At 56.1% G+C, this 21,812-nt stretch overlaps 2 protein-coding genes across 6 annotated transcripts; one reads left to right on the top strand and one right to left on the bottom strand.

Moving 5' to 3' along the window:
* The first annotated feature begins 973 nt into the window (after positions 1-973).
* Positions 974-10,098, top strand: TRIP10 (thyroid hormone receptor interactor 10). 2 transcript variants are annotated; one of them, XM_058728249.1, is made up of 15 exons: positions 974-1,105; positions 2,312-2,427; positions 2,513-2,569; positions 3,419-3,566; positions 3,648-3,710; positions 3,930-4,034; positions 4,137-4,265; positions 4,817-4,963; positions 5,078-5,272; positions 6,323-6,490; positions 6,754-6,863; positions 8,878-9,010; positions 9,237-9,379; positions 9,458-9,579; positions 9,699-10,098. In XM_058728249.1, exons 1-15 carry the CDS (start codon positions 1,082-1,084, stop codon positions 9,845-9,847), a joined length of 1,809 nt encoding a protein of 602 aa, XP_058584232.1. In that variant the 5' UTR covers positions 974-1,081; the 3' UTR covers positions 9,848-10,098. The 2 variants fall into 2 exon arrangements, with proteins under 2 accessions (XP_058584232.1, XP_058584233.1); XM_058728250.1 differs by lacking the exon at positions 6,323-6,490.
* Positions 10,099-10,527: 429 nt separating this feature from the next.
* SH2D3A (SH2 domain containing 3A) lies at positions 10,528-21,326 on the bottom strand. 4 transcript variants are annotated; one of them, XM_058728247.1, is made up of 10 exons: positions 21,203-21,326; positions 17,740-17,876; positions 15,867-16,216; positions 15,412-15,488; positions 13,328-13,812; positions 13,088-13,203; positions 12,735-12,909; positions 12,545-12,656; positions 12,077-12,262; positions 10,528-11,215 (listed from the first exon to the last, which is right to left on the bottom strand). In XM_058728247.1, the coding sequence occupies exons 2-10, from the start codon at positions 17,806-17,808 to the stop codon at positions 11,055-11,057; spliced, it is 1,731 nt and encodes a 576-aa protein (XP_058584230.1). In that variant the 5' UTR covers positions 17,809-17,876; positions 21,203-21,326; the 3' UTR covers positions 10,528-11,054. The 4 variants fall into 4 exon arrangements, with proteins under 4 accessions (XP_058584230.1, XP_058584231.1, XP_058584228.1 ...); XM_058728245.1 differs by lacking the exon at positions 10,528-11,215 and having other exon boundaries at positions 11,222-12,262; positions 13,088-13,233; XM_058728246.1 differs by lacking the exon at positions 10,528-11,215 and having other exon boundaries at positions 11,222-12,262.
* Between the last annotated feature and the right edge of the window lie 486 nt (positions 21,327-21,812).

Below are 21,812 nucleotides of genomic sequence, written 5' to 3'. Positions count from 1 at the left end.
GCCAGGTCCCCACAGGGCCATCTGTGCCAGTGTGGGCTCCTGGGGCTATCCTCCTGGGCTCCCCGGTGTGTGTACTGGGAATCTGGGAGTTTAGAGCCTAACTTGTGCCTGGGGGCTCTGGGGCGTCTGTCACCTCTGTAGACACTAAGCACCAAAGGCTGGAGACAGGAGGGTGGGAGCTGCAGGATTCTCTCTCCTTTCATCCCAGTGCCTTAAAGAGATTAATGAGGTGCGAACAGACTTTTATGAAAGAGGTGACAGACTTCCAGCCCCCAGGGCCCGAGTTTCTGGAGGGAGAGGTGGAGTCGGAACCAGGGTCAGTACAGACTAGGAAGCCTGATTGGGTCTTAATGGATGCGACTGGAAAATGGGTAGGTGGAAGCGCGAACTGGATGAGGGCCGAGGAAAGACCTGGGCCCGGTGCCCCAAGGACGGCCCGTCCTCAGTTTCCCGGCGCAGACTTCGGGAGGAGGGGGAAGGCAGGATGCGGTGGGGGCGCTAATGGACCGGGCCTTGGCGGAGACGCGTTCTGGGCCGGATCGAAGTCCTCCCATCCGCCCTGTGGCCGGAGAGAACCAGACCATTAGTGGGACGAGCAGAGATGTCTGGAGCCTGGCCGGCCCACAAGAGCGGGGTGACCTCAGGTTCTTCCACAGAAGGGGTGGGGGAAGGACCTGTCGGGTTGGGGTTTTAATGTCTTGGCCCTTTAAGGAATGGTTGGTTGAAGGAAAAGAGAAAAGTAAGAACAGCCCCAGGCAGGGCAGGGGTGGAGAGGGTAAGAGGGGCCGGATTTGGAAAATGGGTGGGGGTCCTTTAAGGGGTCGGCCCAGTGGCAGCGGGTGGCAACTTTCCTTTAAGAAGGGGCGGGGCGTCCGTTGGGCCCCGCCTCCTTGGGGGTCCCGCCTTCAGGGCGCAGTTCAAGGGCTCCGCGCAGATGGGGGCGTGGCAGGGCCCGCGGGGGCGGGGCCGAGCCTGGAGTGGGCGGGCCCTGGCGGGCGGGGCCGGGCGCGCCGCCCCGAGCTGAGTCTCCCGGCGGCGGGCGGCGGGGACCGGGCGCGGCGGCGGCTTCGGCGGGAGCAGCATGGATTGGGGCACCGAGTTGTGGGTGAGTCCGATCGGCCCTGCCCCACGTTCCTCCCTTTCTGGAGTCCAGACCCCCTCCCTCTTTGCTCCTGCAACACCTTAGCGGGGGCTCGGAGCTCTCCCCTTCAGCGACCCCTGGAGTCCCAGCTTTCCGCCCTCTCTCGGAGTTTCCCAGGGCGTTTCTGGACGCCCGGGGCGGAGGGCGACCGTGCAGGAGCGGAGTGGGGAAACTGAGCGCGGGGTTCGGAATGAGGAGGGCAGAAGTCCTAGGACAAGGCCGGGGCGGCCGGGCGAGGTCACCTATTTTGAGCACCCTGGCTGGGCCGGCGGCTTATCTTACGGCCCCTGGGTCCCTGCCCGCCGCCCGCCTGTCCCGCTCGGGCGGGGGAGGGGACCCTCTGGCCACTTTCAACCCCACGTGGGACCTAGAAGTTCTGACCGCCCTTCCGGCGCCGCCAATCAACACCTAGGGGCTTGGGACCCTCTGGGGAGGGAGGGGGCTACGAGGCCTCGCCTCGCCTCGCAGTCCCCTCCCCCAACCTGCCCCAGGCACAGGGACGGGCTGCCCCCAGGCCACCTCTAATCTCTACTCTGGAAGCCCCAGAAATTCCCCCGTATCCTAACCCATACCTCTGACCCCTCCTTTTTATGGGGGCGGTGGCATCCCTGGGTTCCTGGGTGCAGCGGGATAGCTAGATTCCTTCCCCCACAACTCGGTGTGGCGTTTCTTTTGGAGGTGCAGTGGACTCAGTGGGGGAGACGGAGTCATATATCGGGAGGGTACCCCGGGAAGCTTGGCGAACCGGGGAACGTGGGGCCTGTCCCCTGGACATTCTTGGGCCCCCCGAGCTGCAGGGAACCCTGCCCCTCTGGCCTGACTCACGCCGGGCCGGCCGGATTTTCCGGAATCTTGTAGGGGGGGGGATTAGGGGAGCCAGGGCAGGGGGGAGTGGCTCTGCCCCATTCCACACCCCTCTTGGCGGTCAGGCGACGGGGACCCCGTAGTCCGGCTGGGGCCCCGCCCCTGTTCCCTGGTCCTTCCCGGGAAGGGGAGGGGGTTCCCGCCGGTTTCCTGCCTCCCCCCCCCCCCCCCCCCCCCGCGCCGCGCCGGGGCGGGGCCGGGAAGCCACTCCTTCTCCGAGCCCAGAGCCTTCAGGCCTCTCCCGCGCCTGGTCGGCCGGCAGGGGGGTCCCAACGTCTCGTTCCGGATCCCCACACCTCCTTCCAGGATCAGTTTGAGGTGCTCGAGCGGCACACGCAGTGGGGGCTGGACCTGTTGGACAGATATGTGAAGTTCGTGAAAGAGCGGACCGAGGTGGAGCAGGCTTATGCAAAGCAACTGAGGTGAGACCTTACGGTGGGCCCGCCCTGGGGCTTGGGGGAGCTGTTGGAGGGCCAGGGGCTCAGCCTTTCTGCCTCCCTCCGTTAGGAGCCTGGTGAAAAAATACCTGCCCAAGAGGCCTGCCAAAGATGACCCGGAATCCAAGTAAGGACGGAGAGGGATTGCAGGGCTAGATTTGGGGGTCCCGGGGGTGTGGGTCTCACTTCCTCTCCCTCACTAGGCTACCCCAAGCAAGTCCCTTACTTCTTGCTTCAGATCCCACCTAGAGGGATGGGCATAGTTGCAACATCCAGATTACCTGTGTCAGAATCCTAAATCCACTCTTTTCTAGCCCACCTGCTTTGGGCAACTGACTCAAGTTTTCCGTTTTATTCTCCTATTAAGTGAGAGAGAGGCTCTAACAGTTACTAAATGAGTGAGTCTGGGCAGTTGACTTCTGTTTTATGCCTCTGTTCTCCTCACCTGTGACATGGGGATGATGATGGTGACCTTGTAGGGCGCATGCGAAGATTAACTGAGATAATGCATTGAAACGGTGTCTAGGCAATAGTAAGTGTCATAGGAGCGTTTCGCTTTACCCCAGGTCCCCAGTTCCAGAATCCAAAAAGCTCCAGAAATCAAGATTGTGTGGGCAACTTGTCTGGCAGCAACCTCTAAACTGACTTGATGTTGATCACGTCCTTGGTCTTTATCCCACTTAGCGTGAATATTAATGCCTCTGGCTGCAAAAATACTGTGTTTGATGCTGCTCTGACCCCACTGGGGTGATGCATAAAAGACATCAGCATTATAACCCTTTCTAAACCTGAACAATTCTGAGTTCCAACACGTATCCCACTGAAGGGTTTGGGGTAAGGGATACGGACCAGAATTTAAGGTTGCTTACGGGAGGAATGTGTTGGGGCTTTTTTTCCCTTTTCTATATGGAGGTGGGTCCGGGGGGGGGGGGGGGGACCTGACTTTGGCTCGCTGCCCCCTCCCATCCTGCCCCAGGTTCAGCCAGCAACAGTCCTTCGTGCAGATTCTCCAGGAGGTGAATGACTTTGCGGGCCAGCGGGAGCTGGTGGCCGAGAACCTCAGCGTCCGCGTGTGTCTTGAGCTGGCCAAGTATTCACAGGAGATGAAACACGAGAGGAAGATGGTGAGCGATTCGCCCTCCCTGGGTCTTCTCAGGGGCCGCTTACTGCAACCTAGGTGAGCCTAAGCAGTTCTGTTGGCACAGCACTTTCAGGAAGGCCGTCGGGCCCAGCAGCAGCTGGAAAGTGGCTTCAAACAGCTGGAGAATGTGAGTCTGTGGGTGTGGAGAAGGGTGGCTCTGTCCCTGAGGGCCAGGGGAGGGTTACTGATCCGTGGAGCTGTCCGCGTTGTCTGGCCTGCAGCCCCTCTCCCCTGGGGGCTTCTGCCGTGCCCCTTATCCCCCGTTTGCTGGGTCACTTTTCCGCCAGTCCCTGAAACCTTGCTGTCTCAACCTACTACCTCCTTCTGGTTCTGGCTCCCAACACAGAGTAAGCGCAAATTTGAGCGTGACTGTCGAGAGGCTGAAAAGGCAGCCCAGACTGCTGAGCGACTCGATCAGGATATCAATGCCACCAAGGCTGATGTGGAGAAGGTACTTGCAGGGTCTGGGATGGGCTTGATGAGGGGAGATGGGGGCAGGAGGCGGTGGGGGGGGGGGGGACCTGGCAGCAACTTTGACCTCCATGCTCCTCAGGCCAAGCAACAAGCCCACCTTCGAAGTCACATGGCAGAAGAAAGCAAAAATGAGTACGCAGCCCAACTACAGCGCTTCAACCGCGACCAGGCCCACTTCTATTTTTCCCAGATGCCCCAGATATTCGACGTGAGTGTTCCAGGCCCCCAGCCCCATCCTCCTGAAAACCCCCCCAGAGTGAATCGACTCTTACACACGTGTCGGAACCTCAGCAGCAATGTCCCGATCTCTCAGCTGAAAAGCGGTTAGAAAAACAACCAGTGTCCGCGAGCTCTGTCTTTACTCAAGCTGTTCTTTCTGCCAGGGACGTCTTCCTTTTCCTTTTGGAACGCTCTGTCCGTTCTTCTAAGCTCCAGCTCTAACCTGCCCTCTGAAAGGTCTCGCATTTCCCCTCTTCTTCTTTAGTCTTCTGGTTTGTCCCAACCCTGGGACTGGCTGTGTCTGTGCGAGGTCTGCTTTTTGAGCACGGTCACCCACAAGGCGGGAGCTCCTCAGAGTCCTCTCTGAAATCTCCCCTGTCCCATGTCTCCTCCCATGACCACCCTGGGGTGGGGTCTGTTTGATTCTGTGTCTCCCCCACCAGACGGCTCAGGGCTGGGCCAGGGTGGAGCCCCATCACGTTTGTGAGCTGGATCGCTGCTGCTGGCCCCTCGTTAGTGCCCCTGTCTCTGTCCCCGCAGAAGCTTCAGGACATGGATGAGCGTCGGGCCACCCACCTGGGGGCTGGGTATGGGCTCCTGTCAGAGGCCGAGCTGCAGGTGGTACCCATCATTGCCAAGTGTCTAGAGGGCATGAAGGTGGCTGCGGATGCCGTAGACGCCAAGAATGTGGGTGTCTGGTCCCGGGCGAGGGGGCTGACAGGTGGGCAGTAGGAGGACCCCAAAGGCTTAGCATCTCCTCTTGCCCCTGACTGCCCCTCCCCCCCCCACCGCCCCCCACAGGACTCCCAGGTCCTAATTGAGCTGCACAAGTCAGGCTTTGCCCGCCCGGGTGACGTGGAATTCGAAGACTTCAGCCAGCCCATGAACCGCGTGCCCTCAGACAGCAGCCTGGGCACCCCCTCTGATGGACGGCCTGAGCTCCGAGGCCCGGGCCGTAGCCGTGCCAAGCGCTGGCCCTTCAGCAAGAAGAACAAGGTGGGGGCCGGGGCCCTTGGGATGGGGAATGTGAGTAGGGACAGGGGGGCCCCCATTGAGTCAGCCCCGGCCGCCAGGACGCTGAGTCCCAGGCAGGAATTTTCCTCTTGGCTGCTGGCCCGGGCTGGAGGGAAGGGAGGCGGCCGGGTGATTGGCCTGGGAGTCCCCCAAGGCTGAGTGGGGTGCAGGGAGGGGGCCTGTGGTGTCTGTGTGCTGCTTCTCAGGATGCTAGGAGAAGACCTGCTTCTGGGGTTCAGGGCTGGATGAGGGCTCGGGACGCTGGCCCTGGGGACTCCCCTGGAGTCTCTCCATCCTGCCAATGTGACTCCAGGCCTGTGACCCTCAGGCTGTTTTTTCTTGGGGTTTTTGGCTTTTAATATCAAGCACATACCTGTTTTATAACTTAGACACCCCCCACCACGGTTATATCTTCAGACACCGTCCCCCGGCCCCACGGTTATATCTCATGACCCCTGTTTTATATTTTTGATCCGTCTTGACATATAATTTGATACCCCTTTTCAATTTGTACATGAGACTCTCCCAGCTGAAACCCCACCTGTAACCCTTCTGATCCATCGTGACTTCTATCCTTCTCTTAGCTTGCCTTTGACCTCTGTGGCCACGTACCTGTCTGAGACCTTGATTCCTGCATGTATCTCCCTCTACCTTCTAGACTGTGAGCCCAGAAAGCTGGGTGCACGGAAACCTGGGCCTCCCTGCCTCCCATCCCCCGGCCCCATTCTTAGGTACTGGATATGGGATTCAACGGTGGTGCAACATAGGGGGTTAGGGAGGGGTCCAGCCTTCTGGCTCACAGTCTAATGTCCTCCCCACCACATCCCAGATTTTTATGTTGCTCTTTGCATGCATTTTCTGTGTGTGATTGTGCATCTTGAGTTCTGGTTTTCTTACCGTTTTTTTTTTTTTTTTCTTTTCTTTTCTCCATTTTGTTTTTTCTCTTTTCTTTATTATGTCCATCGTCCATCCTCGTTCTCTACATCCTCCCACCCCTCCTGACCCAATCCCCTCCCCTGCCCCCGCCGGTAGCCACGCCCTCCACCCTTCTCCCCCCTGGGGGGCCCCCTGCCCTCGGCATTGCCTAATGGACCCCCATCCCCCCGCTCCGGCCTCGACCCCTTGGCCATACTGAGTGAGATCAGTAAGTCGGTCAAACCGCGGCTAGCATCCTTCCGCAGCCTTCGAGGCAGCCGTGGGGTAAGTGAGGCCTCGGGAGGAGGAGGAGGGGGCGGCCCCAGCCCGCCCAGCAGCTGGGTGGCGGGACCCTGGGCTCGCTTCCTGCCGCCGGCTGGGCCCGCTCCTCCGGTTGCCAGACCCGGACCTGCTTTGCTCTGTGCATGGCCTTGCCCCCCAAGAACCTTGGGTGGGGAGGAAGGTGGACTTGGTGTGTCTTAGCAATGTAGAAGAGCCTGGAAGCTTAGCATTCCTGATCCCAAACGCAGTGTCTTCCTACCTTGCAGACAGTGGTGACAGAGGATTTCAGCCACTTGCCCCCAGAGCAGCAAAGAAAGCGACTTCAGCAACAGCTTGAAGAACGGAGCCGTGAACTACAGAAGGAGGTTGACCAGAGGTAAGGTTGGGGGCAGGCAGGCAATGACCGAAATACAATAATAAGTGAACTGTACCGGAGTGGTGTTCGAAGATCTTGCCAATAAACCCCAGGCCTCAGTGGTTTTATAGGTGATTCCTACCACACTGAAAAGGAAAGCGTTACTTCCCCTCTCAAGTCACTCCAGCAAACAGAAAAAGTGAAAGCTGCCAGCTCCTTTAGGAGGCTGGTGGAATCCATTCCCATATCGGTTAGCAAGAATTCAAGGAATTGAAATTTCACTTATGATCTTAGATGCAGAATCCCAGCCAAACAAATCCAATGATGTATTTTAAGAATGACGTATCATGTGATGGCAATGATTGCACACAGCGTGGATGTAATTTAATGCAACGGAACTGGACTGGATGCTTCAAAATGGTTCCAATGGGGAATTTTGTGTTCTGTGTATTTTACCATAATGGAAAAGAAAAATTTTTTTTAAAGTGTTATTAAAGAGAGAGAGAGAAACTACGTGGCAGTTCACGAGCAGGGACGGGGCGGAGAGAATTCCAAGCAGGCTCCAGGCTGTCAGCGCAGAGCCCAACGTGGGGCGTGAGATCACGACCCGAGCCGAAGTAGGACGCTTAGCCAGCTGCGCCACCCAGGCGCCCAAAAAAACGACCTTCTTTTTTTTTTTTTTTTTTTTTTTTTTTAAATTTTTTTTTTTCAACGTTTTTTATTTATTTTTGGGACAGAGAGAGACAGAGCATGAACGGGGGAGGGGCAGAGAGAGAGGGAGACACAGAATCGGAAACAGGCTCCAGGCTCCGAGCCATCGGCCCAGAGCCTGACGCAGGGCTCGAACTCACGGACCGCGAGATCGTGACCTGAGCCGAAGTCGGATGCTTAACCGACTGTGCCACCCAGGCGCCCCAAAACGACCTTCTTAAAAGACGAGTCATAATCAATTGGGTGTTATCCCAGTAATGCAAAGATGGTTCAATATGAAAACGTCTATTAGTCTCATTTACTACATTAATTGGCTAAAAGAAAAAAAACCATATGGTTATCTATTTAATACTTCAAACGCTTAAAATGTTAACAATAGAAAATCTGCCAGATTGAAAAAAAGAAAATCTTTGCTCACTTCTTCCAAGCAACAAGATTCTCTTCCCAGTCCCCTTACATAATAGGAATGACGTTTGCCACTGTGGACAGGCAGCCAAATTCTGTTTTGCCGTTTGCACAGAACCTCTTGTACAAAAACTTTTATTGGTGTAAGGTTCCATATGGAACTTTGTCGTCCCTGGGTTTTTATGGCATAGGGGTTAAGGGGGCAGCTTTGGAGCCAAGACAGACCGGCCTTGAATTCCAGCTGGCCCACCTCTCTGTGCCTCAGTTTTCTCATCTGTAACATGGATCCCGTATTAGGACGGGGAAGAAGTTGAAACCAGGATTGCCATACTCCAGAGCTCTATGCTTGTTACTACTACTGCCTGTATATATAGTCCTGGAGGAAACAGGGACCGGAGGGAGGCTAATGATAATGATAGCATGTACAGAGCGCTTACCCTATGCCATACACCGTCTCAAACCCTTTATGTAGATCCACTGGAATTCCCACGTTTTCCTGAGACTGAGCAGAGGCAGGACCCTGATTAGGGCTTGTTTAGGGCTATTATTTCAGATGCCTGGAACGGCGCCTGGTATGTGATAGGTACTCAGTATGTATTTGGATAAATAAAGGCACTGTTATAGTCTTGAGCTCCCATGAACTGTATGTATCGTCATCCCCAATGTTCCAGATTTGCATCCTGAGACAGAGGTTCAGTAACTTAGTCCAGACTCGTTAGGATATGTGCCCAGACTGGGATTCAAACCCAGGCAGTGAAGCACTAACGTTTGAGATTTAACCACTGTCTTGTCTTGCTATTTGTTCCTTGAAGCAAAGCACGTGTTTTGTTTTTGGGTTTTTTGTTGTTTTTTTTTTTTTTTTTTTTTGCTTGTTGAGTCCCATGGGACTGTTGTTTCCGATCTGTCTGTGTCATCCTAGAGAAGCCCTGAAGAAAATGAAGGATGTATATGAGAAGACACCCCAGATGGGGGACCCTGCCAGCTTGGAGCCCCGGATCACGGAAACCCTGAACAACATCGAGCGGCTCAAATTGGAAGTGCAGAAGTATGAGGTCAGGGAAGACCCTGGGGAGGGGTGGGGGCCAGCGGGCCTGGCTGAGTCACTTCCTGGGGGGGGGGGGGGGGACAGGGAGGTGTTGGTGGGAGGGGGGTGCTCCAGCTGTGTCTCATCACAGCCTTGGGTGTGCATGGGTGATCTCAGGGAACCTCCAGGCCCAGAGTGGGCCGACCCCGGAGGAGCCCTGCCCTGGGATTGACTTCGTGGCTCCCTCCTCTCAGGCTTGGCTGGCAGAGGCAGAGAGCCGAGTCCTGAGCAATCGGGGAGACAGCTTGGGCCGCCACACCCGGCCTCCAGACCCCCCAGCCAGCGCCCCACCAGACAGCAGCAACAGCAACAACAGATCACAGGATAACAAGGAGAGGTGAGCGGGGGGGACAGAGTGGGTCTGCCCCCAGGACCCAGGAGGCCCGTCCTTACCTGCTTCCCTGTCCCCAACCAGCTCTGAAGAGCCCCTCTCAGAGGAGGGTCAGGATGCCCCCATCTACACGGAATTTGATGAGGATTTTGAGGAGGAACCAGCATCCCCCATAGGTCACTGTGTGGCCATCTACCACTTTGAAGGTGAGGACAGCTTGTGTGTCGCAGTTGATGGGGTGGGTTGGGCAGGGGGTGGTGTTTTTGGCTCGGTTCTGTCTCAAAGCACGTGAAGCACATCCGAGCCCACTGCTACTCCATGACAGGGTCCAGTGAGGGCACCATCTCCATGGCCGAGGGTGAAGACCTCAGTCTCATGGAGGAGGACAAAGGCGACGGCTGGACCCGGGTCAGGCGGAAACAGGGAGGTGAGGGCTACGTGCCCACCTCCTACCTCCGCGTCACGCTCAACTGAACCCTGCCACAGGCGGGAAGAAGGGGGCTGTTGGCTGCTGCTTCTGGGCCACGGGGCGCCCCAGGACCTACGCACTTTATTTCTGCCCCCGTGACTTCAGCTGAGACCCGTGTAACCTGCTGCCCCACCCCCCACCCCTTCCGAACGGACCCGCTGTGCCTTCCACTGTTGATGTACATACTCGTGTTTCAGATCTTTTCTTCCTGCCGCTGGGCTAGGGCCATTTTGTTTTATATAAAAATTTACCTAAAGCTTTTGGAGTCTGTGCCTTATTGGTAGATTTAGATCCCAAGGCTCGGGGCGCCTGGGTGGCGCAGTCGGTTAAGCGTCCGACTTCAGCCAGGTCACGATCTCGCGGTCCGTGAGTTCGAGCCCCGCGTCAGGCTCTGGGCTGATGGCTCGGAGCCTGGAGCCTGTTTCCGATTCTGTGTCTCCCTCTCTCTCTGCCCCTCCCCCGTTCATGCTCTGTCTCTCTCTGTCCCAAAAATAAATAAAAAACGTTGAAAAAAAAAAATTTAGATCCCAAGGCTGGATGAGCAGATGGCACCCTCCTTCCTGGCCACAGAGGGCATGAAGAAAGGGAAGTAAACTTGGGCAAACCTTGGACAAAACTTCCCCAGAGCTGGGTGCTTGTCTGTGACTTCAGTGTAGGGGGTAAAGCACCAAACGTCCTTTCCGTGTTTGTTCGTGGCAGCTTTACTGAGAAAAGGCAGTGTTGAACACCCACCGCGTGCCAGGCGTTCTCCACCCGTGATCCCTAAACTCCCGAGCTTTAATCCCCATGACAACCCCCAGAAAGTACACGGCCTCACTTTTACGTTGAAGGCAGGCACAGAGAGGCTGAGCCATTTGCTAGAAGTCACACAGCTTTTAAAAAGCATTTGAACTCTGGCTTCCGACTAAGAGCTTTGCAAGCTCTTGTCCTATCAGAAGCCTCATGTTCACCATCTGTAGGTTACGTGTGGGGAGGTGGGGGCTGGGATTGGGGGTCCAGAGCCTCCAGATACCTGGGTCTTCTAGTGGGGGGGGGGGAAGGAGGCCGTCCCTCACGCTAGGATTCATGTACGCTTTTAGGGAGCAGGATGGGTTCTTGCAAATCTGGCCCCCATTTTCTGTGAGGCAGAATGGGTTTCCACTGCGATTGGCTGCGTGAGCAGCATGGGGCAACTGCATGGGTGTCCCCGTGCGAAGAAGGGGGTCTGTGCTTTCAACCATCCGGCTCCAGGCGCTGTGAAAGGACACTGAGGACGCGCTGGAACTTCTCAAGACGTGCAGCTTGCGGTGCCCCCACGCCTCGGCTTCCCCAGAGCAGCCTTTGCACGAAGCCTGTGGTCAGGGCCTCCCTCAGCTGCGGGTTCGGACGGAATCCTGGGGGCGGGGCCAGGAAGGCTGGGGGCAGGGCCCAGCCTCCAGCTGTGCCCCTCCCTGCACCTGCCTTCTCCCAGGGGAACTTTGTCCCAGCAGGGACCTGGAGGGACTCTGTCCAGAAGCTCTGGGCAACTGGGCGGGGTTGGCGGGGAGGGGGCTCTCAGAGTCGCTGCAGGAAGCGGGGTGGGGTGGCTAAGGAGCTCGGTGGAAACAAACTGCGCCAGGGTGCATGGGAGCAGTCTGTTCCAGGTGCGTGATGCTGGGGTGGGGGCTGGGAGGGGGCCTCGGGGCTGTGCCTGGAGGTGGAGCCGCCTGGGGGGGGGGGCAAGATTTGGAGTCTGGGCCACCCAGCACGGCACATTTTGGGGGAGGTTGAGCCTTTTTGGAGAGAAGAGAGCTAAGGCGGCCAGGGAAAGCGGGAGTAACTCAGGTGGGGATTCTGGAGGCTGGGCCTCCCCCAGCACAGGAGGAACTGCTCTGAGCGCAGTGGGGGTGCTGTTCTACCAGACCGAAGGAAATGACTCATTTTGGAGAGGGCTAGGCATTATTGGGGGGATCGAGATCCTCTGGGGGCAGGGCCATCTCAGGTGGGAGCCGGGAACTGGGACTCCGTGGACGTGGCTCCGGGGCCTCTCTTGGGGTGGACAGCAATTTCCTGTCAACACTGTTGGCTCGGACGCGCGCGGCCTTGGGGCGAGAACTCCCTGGGGGCCGGGTCGGCCCGGTTTGGGTGGGACTCCGGGAGGCGTGGCGGAAGGCTCTGGTCCCTGGCCGGGTGGGTTCTGGGGCACGCAGTCAGAGCATGCGGGGTGCTCGCAAAGTCCGGACGCGCTGGCAGCCGGGAACAGAGGGGGAGCTCACCTCGCAGGCGCCGGGCCGCCGCTTCGCGGAACTTGGGCGCGTCCTGAGCCATCTGACGCGCCCGGTGCAGGGTACGCAGCAGCCGCTCGCAGCTTTCGTCTAGCGGCCCCGGGAGTTCCTCGCCCTCCAGCAGGCGCACCGCGGGCACCACGTGCGGCAGCGCCACCTCGCCGGGGTCGCAGGGTCCTATGCGGGAAGGGCTCTGGGCTAGGCTTGGGGCAGAAGTGGGGTCTAGGGTGAAGAGGGTGGACCCTAGAGTCGAGGGGCCCCAGAGTCTAGGTCCTCCTAGAGTCGAGGAGGACCCTCAGAAGCCCAGGAACACGGGTTCGAGCCTAACACAGAGCAACCGGGCCAGGGGCGTGGCCTAGGCCTGGGGGCGGAGCCTAGGCCAGAAACAGGGGCGGGGCCTAAAGCTGGATTGGGATTCCGATTAAGGGTTGGTGTGGACCTCGGAGTGATGCCACTCACCGGCGCCCTCATCCAGCGCCCGCATCAGAGGCTTCAGCTCCTGCTCGAAGGCCAGCGCGGCCTCTGTGTGGCTCCTTCTGAGCTGGCGCCACGTGCGTTCCAACCGGGACACCTGGGGGAGGAGCCCTGAATATGCTTCCTCTTCCCTCTTCCCTGCACTCAGGCTTCCTCATTTCCGCTCCCCACGCACCTGGGGCATGAGCAGGGCGCCCATGACCGCTGCCAGTCCAGGCAGGTCCCCCGCCGCCCCTGGCCCCAGGGCCAGTGCCAACTCCACTAGGCCCCGAAGGGTGGCCGCGCGCTCCTCCAGCGGGCCTGCACAGCCCAGCACAGCCAGAGCCCCAGCCAGGGCCAGCGCCTCATGTCTGCGGGGGTGGAGGGCAAGGGTCTGGGGGCAGTGGGAGGTTTGTAACTGGGAGCTGAGGCGTGTGTGTGGGGGGGGGCGGGGGGGGAAGGCATTGCCCACCCATCTCACCTCCTCCCTGAGGGACTGTAAATGGGGCGAGGTTTGAAGACCCTGGGGATTCCAGGCGGCTGGCTCACCTCTCCAGAAGTTCCAACCTCAAGCGATGCCCATGGGGAAGCGTGAGCAGCTCCAGGCCAGAGGCAACCCCCATGGCACCCCGCTGAGCCTTGGTCACTCCCAGAAGTCCTGTAGCCTGGGCAGCGGGAGTTAGTGGGGTTGTCAACTGAGCAGAATGAGTATACGGGTTTGAGGTGCCGTTCGGCCTTGGCCTGGCTTCAGCCCCTGTCTAAGGAGGAGGGACCTGGTAGGTGACCCACCTGACAGTCCGCCAATAATAGGTGGAGAGCAGTGCTCCCAGGATGGTGCTCCAGGAACAGGCCACGGAGAGTACTCAGGACTCTGGGTTCCAGGGGCCGATTCTGGGGGCCCAGCAGGCAGGAGGGGTTGTTAGGGGGGCAGAAAGAGACCTCAGCCTGTGGTCTTGCAAAACTTCTATTCTCTTCCTCCTCTTCCTCTTCAGCTTCCCACCATGGGGCCTCTGTCTCCGGGCTGCTGTGGCCAGGGGGTGTTCCTTGGGCACCGGGCACTCGGGGCACCAGCTCACAGTACGTTGGGGGGCGTCCAGACGCATCACGCAGCACCAGCGAGGGTGTTCGAGGTGGCTTGGTTGGTGCCTTGGCATGAAGCTGCCCATCGGAGGCCCTGAGGCTGTCAGCAACGGACCCCAGGGGAGCTGGGGTCTTTAGCAACACAGGGTCACTACCCATCCGAGGGAGGGCACACGTGGGCATGGCTGAGGCTTCTAGGGGTCAAACAAGAGGGAGTGAAGGGGGTACACAGAGAAGATAGCTGGGTGGGGTGGGGGTCTTCCTGTGCTACCGCCGTCTTGGTTCATGTAGTCAATAACTAGGTATCTTGGGGTGGGTTCGAACTTAAAAACTTCATTGATCTAAATGCGATACACTTACCAATGGTTTGAAAATGAACTCTCTTTGACACTTATGTATGAATTCTGAATACTATGGTTTAAACTTGAATCCTTTTGGTTTTGGCCCTCTGGTTAAAGATGGGAAGCACATACAAAACTAAAACAGAAACAATTCTTCAAAATTCACAAGACGACAAAAGCACCAAAGACACAGAGTTGATCAAACTTTCAAACGATGTCTTTTGTTAAGCTTCTGGCATGTGTACTTCTGAGGTTATTAGAACTTAAAGCTGCACCCAGACTTTTGGGAGGCTCTGTATTTGCCAAGCATATACGTAGACCCTCTTATAGGGGCTCAAAACCTTCCCATGGTTCTAGCTCACTCTGAGTAAAGGGCAAAGTTCTCGCAGTAGCCAAAAAAGGCCCCTGATATCTGAATCTCAGATGGTTCAGCTATACTCACCTCCTTTTGGCTGAATCAACAGTTCAAACTCTTGTTTTGGCCCCAGGACCTTTGCACTGGCTCTTCCTACCTTTTTTTTTTTTTTTAAGTTTATTTATTTTGAGAGACAGAGGGAGAGCGAGAATCCCAAGCAGGCTCCATGCTGTCAGCCCAGAGCCCGATGAAGGGCTTGAACTCACAAACCATGAGATCATGACCTGAACCGAAATCAAGAGTCAGATGCTTAACCGACTGAGACACCCAGACACCCCACTGGCTGTTCCTTGTCCCTGGGCCACTCTTACCTCCAGATAGTCACATCATTTCTTCCTTCACCACCTTTAAATCTTTCTCCACGGGGCCTGTCCGGACTACTACTTAAACCTGTAATACTCTCATCCCTCTCCTCCCAATCTCCCTGACTGTTTCACTTTTAAGTTTACCCCAACTTGACTCATTTTTGTCGTCAATGTCCATCTTCCTTTAATGGGATGCTGGCACCACCTGTGCAGAGATCTTTGTCTTTCTTGTTGAGTGATATATCTCAGCATTTAGCCCAGTGGCTGGCATGCAGTGAGGGCTCATGTTGAATGGGGGGAGGCAGGACAGATGGGACAGACAAGCCGCAAGGAAAATCGTAGGTAGGATGGTTAGGGTCAGCTGCTTTGAGAAACCAAGTTAAATGAGAAGTCAGTCGGGAAAAGATTAGGGGAATGGGCTTTCCCATGGTGAGGATGGCAAGTGCAAAGATCCTGAGGCAGCAACAAGACAGTGTGGCTGGAGTGAGGAAGGGGTGTGGCAGGAGTTATCAGAGAGGTCAGCCACACAGAGCACACAGAGCTTCTGGGAATAATCATAAACCCACATTTTAAAGCCCTCACAAAGTTCCTGTGTATTTGTTAATCACCATGACAATTTTGAAAGCATTATTGTCCCCATTTTCCAAGAGGTTAAGTCACTTGCCCAATATCACTCAGGCAGTGAGTGGCACAGCCATCTCTGAGCCATGTGCTGTCCTGGTGGACCCTTACCTGGTCCACAGTGATCTTCTCTTGACCGCCCCATGTGCTCCAGCCCTGCAGGCTGACTGTCACTCCACTTTCTAGTCCTGGGGGACAGAGATGAGGGAGACGTGTAGTCCCACCCTGAGCAGGGCAGCCCCCACTGATGCCCAGAAAACCCTATATCCACTCATTCAGGATCAGTGGACCTCAACCAGGATATCCTACCCACAGGGGACACTTCACAGTGTCAGGAGACATTTTTTTTTTTTTTTTTTGTGGCAACTAGGGGGTGGGGTGGAGAAGATTCCACGGGCACCCCGTAGATAGAGGCCAGGGATGCTGTTCAACATCCTACGATGCACAGGACAACCCCCCACAGGCAAGAGTGATCCGGTCCTAAATGTCAATAGCGGTTAGTGCCCAGGTAGAGGAACTCTGGGGGGAACTGGATGTCATCTGAGAAGTAGGGAGCCTGTGATTACCTGGGCAACTCTGTCAGAGCTGGGCTGCCTCGGAGGGTGTCCTCACTAAAGCTGTGTCGAATAGGTCCTTGCCGTATCACAGGCCTGGAGGCCACAGCCCCGGTGGCCTGGGAGAGCGGACGTTGCCCGGTCACATAGCTGAGAACCAGGGAGGTCAGGCTGGGGAAACGCTCATCCTCCAGCTGAAAGAGGGCTGTGGGTCGGCCTGGTCGGGGACGCAGGGCCACACGGAGCACCTCAAAGTGCAGGGCTGAGCCCTGCCAGCGGCAGGAGATCACTGGGTGGCCCCCACGGGACCCGGAGGCACGAACCAAGAAGTCTCCATCTTGCCGAAGGAGGGCCTCAGCCTTCTGGGGAAGGAGGACAGGGGGCAGGGGGCTTAGGCATGAGCCCAGATCAGCAATTAATGGTGATGCCTCACCCCCAGCCCCCACCCAAGAAAAGCCACCCCAGGGATGGGGTAGTTTTACACCAAACCATCCCCCCCTTTTCTCAGGGGCACCCCTCTGGAGTACATTTCCCAGGCTCCTTTGCAGCTTGTCATCATTCGATATGATCTGGCCAATAGGAGGAGGGCAGAAGGGCAGCTGGGAACGTCCAGACCTGGCTCACAAGACCCTCCTGCACAATCCTGCAGGTTCTGGCCCCTATGTGTCAGGGAATGTCCCCAAAGCCCTGGTGGAAGGAGGAGCCACAAGATGGAAAGAGCCCGGATCCTGACCGATTTCTGGAGCTCCGCACTCCCCACTCCTCAACCACCTCATAGTGCTGGCTGACATTGACCAAAGCAGCTTTCAACCTGAGTAAATGCCCTAGGCTTGGTACACAAATGTGGCTTCAAACAAAAATGCCATTAGCTGGATCCTTCCAAACTGACTGTGGCCTGGAAATCCTCCTGTATTAAAAGTTTTAAGCAGTCTTATGCCAGCCATGGTGGCTGGTACCACAATAGGGGCTGGGGGCCATGACACCAGAGGGGGAGGCAAAGCAGAGTTGGGGACAGGGGCTGGGGACTGAACGATAAATACCGTGGATGCACATATAGCCCTTACTATGTATCAGGCTACATGCTGTAGGCATATGAACTCATTTAATCCTTTACCAAGGTTAAGCAGTAGATACCATTACTCCCATTTCACATATGGGGAAACTGAGGCCCAGACAGGTCAAATACCTTGCCCAAGGTCACACAGAATGCAAGCTGTAGGGCTGGGGTTTGAATCCAGGAGGTCTGGCTCCAGGGTGTGGCATTTTAACCACTAAGCGATACTGACTCTCACAATTTGACTGGATGCCCAGGGTCCCAGGACTCCCAAGGGTGACAAATGAGTTGGGGATGAGGGTTGGGGAGACTTGGGTTGAGAGGGAGATGCTACGACTGCTCAATACTGATTGAGCACTCACTGTGTGCCAGGACCTGTCCTAGACCCTGGAGACACAGGGATGAGTGAGACCAAGGCCCTGCCCTGCGCCATCTGGTGGGCAAGATACACGAGGGGCAAGCACATGTGAATTGTCCAAGAGTAATCAATGAAGGTGATAAAAGAGGGAAATGGGGTCCTGGTGGCCACAGGTACTCGGGACCCAGAGGGAAAGACAAGCAAAGCCAAGGAGTCGGACTGGGGGGGCGGGCATTAGGACCCACTTAATCTCCGTCACCCTTGTCCATACCATCCCAGAGAAAATGGTCATTTACGTGTAAGGAGTGGCATGATACCAACCAAACTTCAAGACGGTCCCCAGACCCTCAGCCACCTCTTCCAATAGACCTCGACCATAAGTCCCTCATCCAGGACCCAGGAATCCCCAGCAAGTCCGGGCGGGAGAGGCTCCCCATCAGACGGTCCTGAGGCTCTGTAGGAAGCAGAGGTACCTGACGGGACAGGGGGCCGTGGTACCAGGGCTGGCTGGCGAAGTCTTCTCCATCCTGTGGCACCTGCATGGAGCTCTTGGGGGCAGAGGGTACAAGGGCTGAACTCTGTACTTGCAACAGTCCTCAGTCTTCCACATCTGTAAAATGGGAATAATTATTCCTTCCTCCGAAACTTCCTTAGTGGCCAGGTCAGCCCTTCCATGGTCCTCAAACCTTACAACGCAACTCTCTCTCTCTGTATATATATAATATAGCCATATTCTAAATTAAACAAGTTATTCAGTCAAAAAAAAAATATATATATATACACACAGCAGATTTTGTTTCTATATGTGTATGTATATATATGTGTGTGTACATATATGTATACATATATATGGCAGATACATATAATTGGGCTATGATTAAGATTAACTTAGAATTGGCTGTGATCTCATGCAAACAGTTGTGCATTCACTGCTATTCTTGCAAAGGGAGAAGGCCTAGACATTGCCTTCAAATGTAATGCAATTTTTAAAGAATGTTTGTTTGTTTATTTGTTTTGAGAGAGAGAGTGTGTGAGCAGGGGAGGGGCAGAGAGAGAGGGAGAGAGAGAATCCCAAGCAGGCTCTGCACTATCAGCTTGGAGCCCAAGGCGGGGCTCGATCCACGAACTGAACCGTGAGATCATGACCTGAGCTGAAACCAAGAATCTGACGCTTAACTGACTGAGCCATCCAGGAGCCCCTGTAATGCGATTTTTATGCAGATGACATTTTACAGAAATGTCATTAACTATTTCACTCAAACTAATATTTATGGGGCACTCACTGTGTGCCAGGTACATACTCTAGGCCCTAGAGGCCCAGCAGGAACAAGACAGGGGCATCCTTGGGGAGTCCCTGTTCTAGTGGGGCAGAGAGCAACTAAAAAAATAAATAAGTAGAGCGCCTGGGTGGCTCAGTCGGTTAGGCATCCGACTTCGGCTCAGGTCATGATCTCGCGGTCCGTGAGTTCGAGCCCCGCGTCGGGCTCTGTGCTGACGGCTCAGAGCCTGGAGCCTGCTTCGGATCCTGTGTCTCCCTCTCTCTCTGCCCCTCCCCGACATGCATTCTCTCTCTCTCTCTCTCTCTCTCTCTCAAAAATAAATAAACATTAAAAAAATATTTTAAAGAAAATAAGTACATGATGGAGTAGATAGATTACAAAGAGATAAGCAGAAAAATAAAGCCAGGGATGGGATATGAAGTTACAAGGGGTGGAGATAAGATTTTCCATAGGGTGGCCCGGGAGGGTCTCAATTAGTACCAGCTGGGAGGATTTTGAGGGAATGATCCAGGTGAAAGAACATTCCAGGCAGGAGGGAATCTATGTTATTAATCTATAGCTTCTTAGCCATCTATGTGCACACTCAAGAATTCTTAGGATGTAGGAACATCTGACCCATACATGGCTTTCCCATGTCACACCATTTTAAAAAACTTTATGTATGCATTCTTGTATTCTGCAAGAGAGAGAGAGAGAGTGAATGTGAGCGGGAGAGGGGCAGAGGGAGAGAGAGAAACTTAAGCAGGCTCCACACCCAACATGGAGCTGGACGCAGGGCTCAATCTCATGACTGTGAGATCATGACCTGAGCTGAAATCAAGAGTCACCCACTAAGCCACCCAGGTGCCCCTTAAATTTTATTATTATTATTATTATTGTTGTTGTTGTCATTATTATTATCTCTACACCCAATGTGGGGCTCGAACTCACGACCCTGAGATCAAGAATTGCACACTCCTCTGACTGAGCTGGCCAGGCCCCTCTCCAACATCATACCATTTTCAAGGACAAGAAAACGTCACATTTTGTAGAAATGTCAGCAAACAGCAATTTTGCCTTTGCAGATTCTTACATTTCGGAGCCCATACGCTTTGTTATTCTTGTGGCCAAATTTAGGTCTCTGACATTTTGGGGCTCCCTTGATATTGTGCAGGCCGCAGGCTCTGTGTGTCTGGAGTCTGGGGGGGAAAACCTGCTCTGGGTGGGAGGGAAGCAGGCGGTCTGCTTCTCCCTGCCTCCACCCCTAAGGTCTTCTGCGCCTGGCTGTGCAGGGAAGTAGCACCAGGATTCTCGTTTCCTGAGTCAGCAAGGCTGAGGGCCAGAACTGGGCGGGGAGTTCCCAGACCTGCCCCAGGTGGCTTTAGGGGTGGGGAGCTGGGCAGGGAGCTGGCTCCAGGTGCTGCATACCTGAAACGCCAGGTGTGCCTCCTGGATGCCTGTGTACTTCCTGTTTGTCAGCTGGGCCAGGCCAGCCTCTGTCTCGACTCCCCTAGCCTCAGCTCCCTCTATCTTGTGCCCTCTTTAGTGGGCATGCAGGTGGGTCACCGACAAGGCTCTGGCTAGTTTGGTGGAGGGGAGCTGGGATGAGGGAGGAGCTCAGGGTGGGCACAGGGCTGACTCGGGCCAACTAAGTCATCCTCCTGCCCTTCATCCTTTGGAATAATTTCTGGATATTTGGGCAGGGGAGAGAAGGGAGCAGAATCAGGAAGAGGGTGGGGTAGGGTCAACCATGGGGAAGGGAAGAGGGTTATTCACGCCCTACAGACCACGGCCGTGTGCACACATATGCAGGGGGGCAGCCCCCTACACACAGACACATGGACTCAGATAGACATGGGTAGTCAAACTTGACATGGAGCAAACGCTGATTGGCTGAGCACTTACTGTGTTCAGGACCTGTTCTAGACCCGGCAGATACAGTGATGAATGTGACTAAGGCCCTGCCCGGTGCTGCCTCGTGGGCAAGTCACACAGCAAACAGCACACAAATGAATGAAGAAGACAATGTCTAAGAATAATCACAGACGATAAAACAGGAGCGTGGGATAAAGAAGGTTGGAGGAGGCAGCTACTGTAAATAGTGTATAGTCAGGCAGCTTTCTCCCTCCACGGAGGGACTTTGGAGCTGAGAGCTCAGTAAAGGGAAGGAGACAGTTACACAAAGGTTTGGAAAAAGGGCAGTCAAGGTGGTGGGGGCCGGGAGAGCGGGTGCAAAGGCCTGGGGGTGAGATGGAGCTTACTTCTAACATTTTACACCATCATGGAGGCCACTGTGGCTGAAACGCACTGAGCAAGTGGACCCGGAGTTTTCATCTTAGTGGGATGCAATGGGGGTTAAAGAAGGGTTTTAAATGAGAGAGGGCGCGATCTGGTTTGTGCTTTAAAAAGATTGCTCAGGCAAAGAGGCAGCCTGGAGGCTTTCCGTGTTCCACAGGTAACACGCTTAGAGGAGCACTTTCAGGTACGTCCAGGTACACGGTCACGCGTGACGCACAGCGACCCAATCAGGCACTCGGCGACCCCTTCTATGTCCTCGGCTGCTCGGGGACCGACACCCCGACCTTCCCTTCCGGCCGGGGGCCCCACCTGGAAAAGAGAGGACTCTTCCACCCCAATAATCCCCTGATTCCGGATGTACCTGCGTCCCCTCACTCACCTGGGCCGGTACCCGCGGAGCTGGCGAGAGGCTGGGGCCGGGGCAAAGCCTAAAGCTCTGCGGCTCCGGGCCCCTCCCTCCCCGCCCCAGCGGGCCCAACCTTCTCCGGCCGCGCCCGGCGGGAACCGAGCCCATTCACCTGGCCCCGCCCCCGAGGACCCCGCCTCCAACGGTAGCCTTCCAGGCTCTGGCCCCGCCCCCGCCTCCCACCCCTTCAGAGGCGTTCTTGGCGCTAACCACTCCCCCTTCGGAGAGAACCTCGCTCCCATAAACCACGCCCCCTTGGGGACGCCGTCCACCGCTTCCAGGGGGCCCCGCCGCCTGGGGCGTCGCTCCGCCCCCAAGAGCTGGCCACGCCCGCACGCTCTTTTTCCCTCTCTCAGTCCCGCCCCTTAGAGCTCCGCTCCTCTCTTCCCCGCAAGGCTGGTCCCAAGTATCCCTGACCCCTAGGGACGTGGTAGGGGGTGTCTCTCTCCTCGCCTCCCAGGGGCCCGCGCGGGGACAGGCCGGCCCTTTACGGGCTCACTCTAAGCGCGGGGGCGACGGCTGCTGTGACGTAGAGAGAAGTGCGCTTCCTCCAGACCGTCCCCCTGGGTTTCCCGGAAGGGAA

This window comes from Neofelis nebulosa, chromosome 4, assembly GCF_028018385.1.
Source record: "Neofelis nebulosa isolate mNeoNeb1 chromosome 4, mNeoNeb1.pri, whole genome shotgun sequence".
Classification (NCBI taxonomy): Eukaryota; Metazoa; Chordata; class Mammalia; order Carnivora; family Felidae; genus Neofelis; species Neofelis nebulosa.
This window is presented reverse-complemented; position numbering and strand designations above follow the sequence as displayed.